Below are 5,831 nucleotides of genomic sequence, written 5' to 3'. Positions count from 1 at the left end.
GTTGGAGAGGCTGATACGAAAACGAGCTTCCGCAGGAGAGTGGGCTGACAGAGGAGGACCCTTGGTTTGGTGTAGTTGATGTTGAATGAATAAAAAGTGATGTTTGTCCTCCCTGTTGTGAAGGTTTGAAGTTCCCGGGTGGCGACGAGCCCACCTGGTACAGGTTGCATAGAGGGATGGACCTGAGGGTTTAACATATTCTCGTTTTTTGGTTTACTAATGTGTGGTTGGCCACTCCAGGGGTAGTTATTGGAGTGGTCTCCTTTTTGGTCCTTGCTCATTTACGACTCAACTTACATTGATGCTATTGGTGTCCCTAGGGGGTGCCAGATGAATATAAACTGGCGGACCAAGTGACAGCTGGGTTTGAATCATCATTTGGTTGGTGGTGTACAGTTAATAAAAAATGTGGACAGAATTAACTACATTCATTTTAATGTCCAGAAACTGGGCAATTGGACTCAACAAGGCTTCGAGGCGGTCCATGGACAATTGGCAGCTACGTCCCTGATGGCATTTCAAAATAGAATCGCGGTTGATATGATATTGGCTGAACGGGGGGGGGGTCTGTGCAATGTTTGGTGCACAGTGGTGTACCTTCATTCCCAATAACACAGCTACGGATAGGAGTCTGACTGTAGCATTGGAGGGACTTCGTACCCTTAATGGTAAGATGAAACAGCATTCTGGAGTGGACACTACTATGTGGGACTCATGGATGGATGCCTTTGGTAAATATAAGACGCTGGTTTCCTCTATCCTAGTATCAATTTCTGTTTTTGCGGCCATTCTTGTAATAACTGCAGCCATAGACCCTAATCAGGAAAGGGCCCAAATGTTCCCATTGCTTGAGGATGGGGAAGCTGGACCTGTCTATCTATTTGAGGACTAAGATACTTCTATGTCACGTCTCTTGTGAGACGTGAAGAGAGGGAATTAAAAATGTGTCTTCTGACAAATTTTATCCCTTAGCTTTGTCTTTTTATACTTTTATGTCACGTCTCTTGTGAGACGTGAAGAGAGGGAATCAAAAATTTGTCTTCTGACAAATTTTATCCCTTAGCTTTGTCTTTCCATACTTTTATGTCACGTCTCTTGTGAGACGTGAAGAGAGGGAATCAAAAATTTGTCTTCTGACAAATTTTATCCCTTAGCTTTGTCTTTCCATACTTTTATGTCACGTCTCTTGTGAGACGTGAAGAGAGGGAATCAAAAATTTGTCTTCTGACAAATTTTATCCCTTAGCTTTGTCTTTTTATACTTTTATGTCACGTCTCTTGTGAGACGTGAAGAGAGGGATTTGTAAGAAATTGAAATAGAGACTGGAAACTAGCAATAACTACACTTCAACATAAGCCATATATTATACAAAAACACACATACTCCTCATTTCTCTTGGATATATGCTGGACTTAAGACACCAACTATAGACACACATAATTCCCCTCCCCCATAATAACCACAGACACACCCAACCCATGGTTGGACCTCAGGACAAAGAACTCTCAGGAACCAATGGAACGTGGACACCAGGCCTGATCAGGACTACCCAAGACCCAGATCGACCAACCGGAAGGCCGGACTCGCAGATCTACCTACTTTGCTTGTTGTCTATATAGTACTGAACATTTCTGGAAACTGCCTCTTTCCCGGACGATTCACTAGGAGTCAGACTGGAAGAGCCTTGCTGCAAGATTTTACTAAGATATCTTTACATGTAATTAAACGGCCTTATTATAAAATTATCCACCTCGTCCTATTGTCTCCTCTTGTTCTCCTGTCAACAGTAAACGTTTTATTAACATGACTCAAATATGCGAACGTTAAATGCTAATGAATTTCCAATATTTGGTTCAATCAATGTTTCTTATGGCTTGTACCTGGGACTTTTATTTTTCGATGGCGCGTACTTGTCATCTAGCTAGACAGTTTTGCTCACTGCCATTGGCTGTTGGCGTATCCAATGAAATAGAGTGTTGGTGTCTTCCTTACAGCCTCCCATGCGTGTGAGTGCGTGTTAGCAAAGCAACACAATGGTAAATTTACTGAATATTTGTTTAACTTTTAATAATCTCATATTTGCTTAAAACATCAGATTATTTCTGACTCCAGTGTAGAAATTAAGCAAATATTTTGATGTCGGACTCTGTTTAAACGTTGCTGATCCAGGTTACCATGCTGGCTAGCTTCTTAGCGTTAACTAGCTAGCTAGTTTGCTAGCCAAACACAGCCAAGTGGACATTTTGGACTGTTGTGTATTTAAGATTTTATGGTGTTTTTTTTGTTTGTTTTTTTACTTTAATCCATGATACTGTTTTATGAATGAATGATACAGCCAGCGTTCAACTGTACATGGTGTGTTTTTGTCTGATTGTAGCTTCGCCGAGAGACGAGACTGAGACGGGAGTATCTGTATAGGAAGGCCCAGGAGGACAGAGTGCGGACGATTGAGGAGAAGAAACAGAAGCTGAAATCTGCTCTTGATGGTGAGGATTGCATGTAATTCAGAAGATTGGGTGAATGATGAACAATCTTAAATGTTTTGATACTTTTTAGGATGGCAATAGACATGGCCTTGAAAACAAGTGACAATTTGGGTAACATTAGTTAGTTCCAAGACTTTGACTCTTATTATTTATTTTTTTCGCAGACAATCGTCTCATCCCTACGGAGGTACGCAGAGAAGCAGTACAGTTACAGAAATTGCTGGAGTATGACGATGAGGGAGCGGAAGGTTTGTTCCATAGAAATAGAATGACATTCTCCATATAATTCAGTTTTTTCCGCACATCGGGTTCTGCATCTGCACATCCACTGTAAATATTATGTCGCTCATGACAATGAGCAAACCAGTGACTGACTGGGACCTTCTCTGTGCGTGCAGGTGTCAGTTCTCACATGGATGATGAGTATAAATGGGCTGGAGTGGAGGATCCAAAGGTCATGGTCACAACGTCAAGAGACCCCAGCTCTCGACTCAAGATGTTTGTCAAAGTCTGTCCCCATTTATATGTCTCAAGATATTGGCCCTTTCTCAATTTGTCTTTCCTTGATTCCTTGCATCTTCCTTACTCGCCTCCTTCTAAAAAGGCTTTGGAGAAGATAGGGGGCAAGGAGATAGGATTAAGGAATCGTAGTAAGATTAATTGAGAGATGCGTTCTTGTTAAATGTCTGTCCTCTGATCAATCTCTAACACAAAGTATGTTTACAGTAATGACTACTCCTCAATTGTGCCTGATGTGTAACTTTTGCTGTTGACAGGAGGTGAAGCTGATCTTTCCAGGCGCTCAGCGTATGAACAGGGGAGGTCATGAGATCAATGCTCTGGTACAAGCCTGTAAAGCCAACAATGTTACAGACCTGGTCATTGTTCATGAAACCAGAGGACAGCCAGGTAAGCCCATCCATAACCAACACCAAATCCTCTCATTTAAGTATCATAGCCCTGCACTCTTATTTCTCTAGGTTTAATAATATTAGGTGTTTAATGCGAACAGAGGTTGTAATTATCCAGTCTGTTTGTGTTATATCGTGCTATTTCCTTGTCACTCCTTGCCAAGTTTGGCTTCACAGAACAGCAATAGTGTAGGCAAGAGTGCACAAATGGATCTGGGTAGACTATAATGACTATTTCCAAGTATAAAAACACTGCATTGAGGTAACCTTAAAATAACTACTTTTATATTGCCTGTGGTATTAATAGATGGGCTGGTGGTGTGCCATCTACCTTTTGGACCAACTGCATACTTCACCCTTTACAATGTGGTAATGAGACATGATGTGCCAGACATTGGAACCATGTCTGAAGCCTACCCCCACCTCATCTTTCACAACTTCTCCTCACGACTTGGCCAGAGGGTGAGCCTTGACACTTAATAAATGTTTAGACTTATTATTTGAGTAGTGAATGCAAATGTTTGACACTGACTGTAAGTAAATCTCAATCAGGTTTCCAATATCCTCAAGTATTTGTTCCCAGTGCCTAAAGAGGACAGTAGACGAGTTATCACATTTGCCAACCAGGAGGATTTTATATCTTTCAGGTGAGTAGAGGGATGCTTTGGATGAGCTATTTGGGAAAATGTACCTTGTGTTTTTTTGATTCATTTTCTAGACTCAGTCAGACTTATTCACTTAAAGTAAGGACCTATTTTCATTGCAGACATCACACTTACAAGAAAACGGACCACAAGAACATTGAGTTGTCAGAAGTTGGGCCCAGATTTGAAATGAAATGTAAGTGCAATGTTTTCCCTTTCTCATCATTAGCAACATCAAAGGAGTTTTTTTTTTTACAAGGTGGAGTTTTGTATTAATTGCAGTTTTACCCTTTCTTGCACTGTAGCCCCTATACCATTTGTGTATCTTCCTCTTGTGTGTTTTGATGATGTACACACATTATAATTGTTATATTATAAAATAGTGCTTTAACTGGTTTTCCGTCTGTAGTGTACATGATCAAGCTTGGTACCCTGGAGAATGAGGCTACAGCGGACGTTGAATGGCGCCACCACTCGTACACACACACTGCCAAAAAGAGGAAGTTTCTCAGCGTGGAGTAGCCTCAACCAGTATTCCCCTTTCATGGACCGCTCATGGCAAAAGCAGCCCAACCACATAGTTGCATAATGCTGTGTTAAGTTTTACACACCATTCCTCGGATATGTATTTCATGTTAATATGGTGTCAGACCATGGATGATTTCATGGAAACAGACTCTACCAGACAAGTCATGTATAATACAAACTAGATTTTGACTGGACTGAATATACATTTTTACTTCAGTGGTTTTGTACTACATATGGGTCTTTATATAAATGAAGGGGCCAATGTGTGACATCAGGGTAAACATTTCTAAATGGTTTGATATACATGTGATTTTCTTGCAGCTTCAAATGTGTAGTTTCAGGAATACGAGTCTAGATAAGCACAATGAGACCATAACTACTAGCAACAACAAAACATCTACATGTCATTCAAAATGTCACATGAAAACTGCATGTTTCTTTGTCATGCCTAGTAGGCATGTCTGTTTGTGCTTTAGTCAACTTCTCTAAAATGTATAGCCATGCTAAACCTTCCAGAAGAATGAAAAAGATAACAGCATTTCAATATTTTTTTAGTCGTTTATTTAATACAATGGGTTCTGTAAACAAAATGATTGACAATAACCACAACAAGAAATGTTCACTGGTACCCAAGTTTAGAGAAAGACACAAATTTGGGCTCCTGAGTTGCACAGCGGTCTAAGGCACTGTATCTCATGGCAAGAGGGGTCACTGCAGTCTCTGGTTCAAATCCAGGCTGCATCACATCCGGCCGTGATTGGGAGTCCATTTGGGCGGCGCACAATTGGCCCAGCATTGTAAATAAGTATTTGTTCTTAACTGACTTGCCTAGTTAAATAAAAATAAATATGGACTGTATCTGAGCTAGTGACTTGCCCAGAGATGATCAACATGTGAAAATAAAAGCAGTCCCAGGTTTTAATCTTGTTTTTACTTGCTCATATGATGCAAACCACCTTCCCAATTTACTGCAAAAAAATCAGGATCATACATACTGTACATTTGCTTTATCACAGAATGAGGTCCAACCTCCATTTATTGCATGTAGCTATTTAAAAAATAATAGTTATGGATGTGCCGTTTAATATGGTAGATTCAGATGTAACAATGTTCCCCCCGGATATTTAATAGGTCAACTGAATCATATCCACGTCGTTTGTAGTTTACTGTAACATAAGTTTGTACAATGTAACTTAAAAAAAAAAATGTTTACTTGTAACACCCGCCCCTTTACGTTATATTATGTTATCCAATGAGCGAGT

The 5,831-nt window shown here is 40.3% G+C and overlaps 1 protein-coding gene across 1 annotated transcript; it reads left to right on the top strand.

Annotated features, from left to right (window-relative positions):
• Positions 1-951: 951 nt before the first annotated feature.
• Positions 952-5,491, top strand: imp4 (IMP U3 small nucleolar ribonucleoprotein 4). The gene is made up of 9 exons (XM_055887482.1): positions 952-2,036; positions 2,378-2,486; positions 2,651-2,734; positions 2,885-2,994; positions 3,263-3,395; positions 3,705-3,859; positions 3,950-4,044; positions 4,164-4,237; positions 4,451-5,491. The coding sequence occupies exons 1-9, from the start codon at positions 2,034-2,036 to the stop codon at positions 4,561-4,563; spliced, it is 876 nt and encodes a 291-aa protein (XP_055743457.1). The 5' UTR covers positions 952-2,033; the 3' UTR covers positions 4,564-5,491.
• Positions 5,492-5,831: the final 340 nt, after the last annotated feature.

This window comes from Salvelinus fontinalis, chromosome 28 (genome assembly GCF_029448725.1).
Source record: "Salvelinus fontinalis isolate EN_2023a chromosome 28, ASM2944872v1, whole genome shotgun sequence".
Classification (NCBI taxonomy): domain Eukaryota; kingdom Metazoa; phylum Chordata; class Actinopteri; order Salmoniformes; family Salmonidae; genus Salvelinus; species Salvelinus fontinalis.
The sequence above is the reverse complement of the archived record's forward strand: the minus strand, read 5'-3'. Positions and strand labels throughout refer to the sequence as shown.

Excerpts from the sequence above, each read along its gene's own strand:
- imp4 (XM_055887482.1), top strand. Across the intron at positions 2,735-2,884 it reads TGACGATGAGGGAGCGGAAG|GTGTCAGTTCTCACATGGAT; the intron begins GTTTGTTCCATA and ends CTGTGCGTGCAG. Across the intron at positions 4,238-4,450 it reads GCCCAGATTTGAAATGAAAT|TGTACATGATCAAGCTTGGT; the intron begins GTAAGTGCAATG and ends TTCCGTCTGTAG.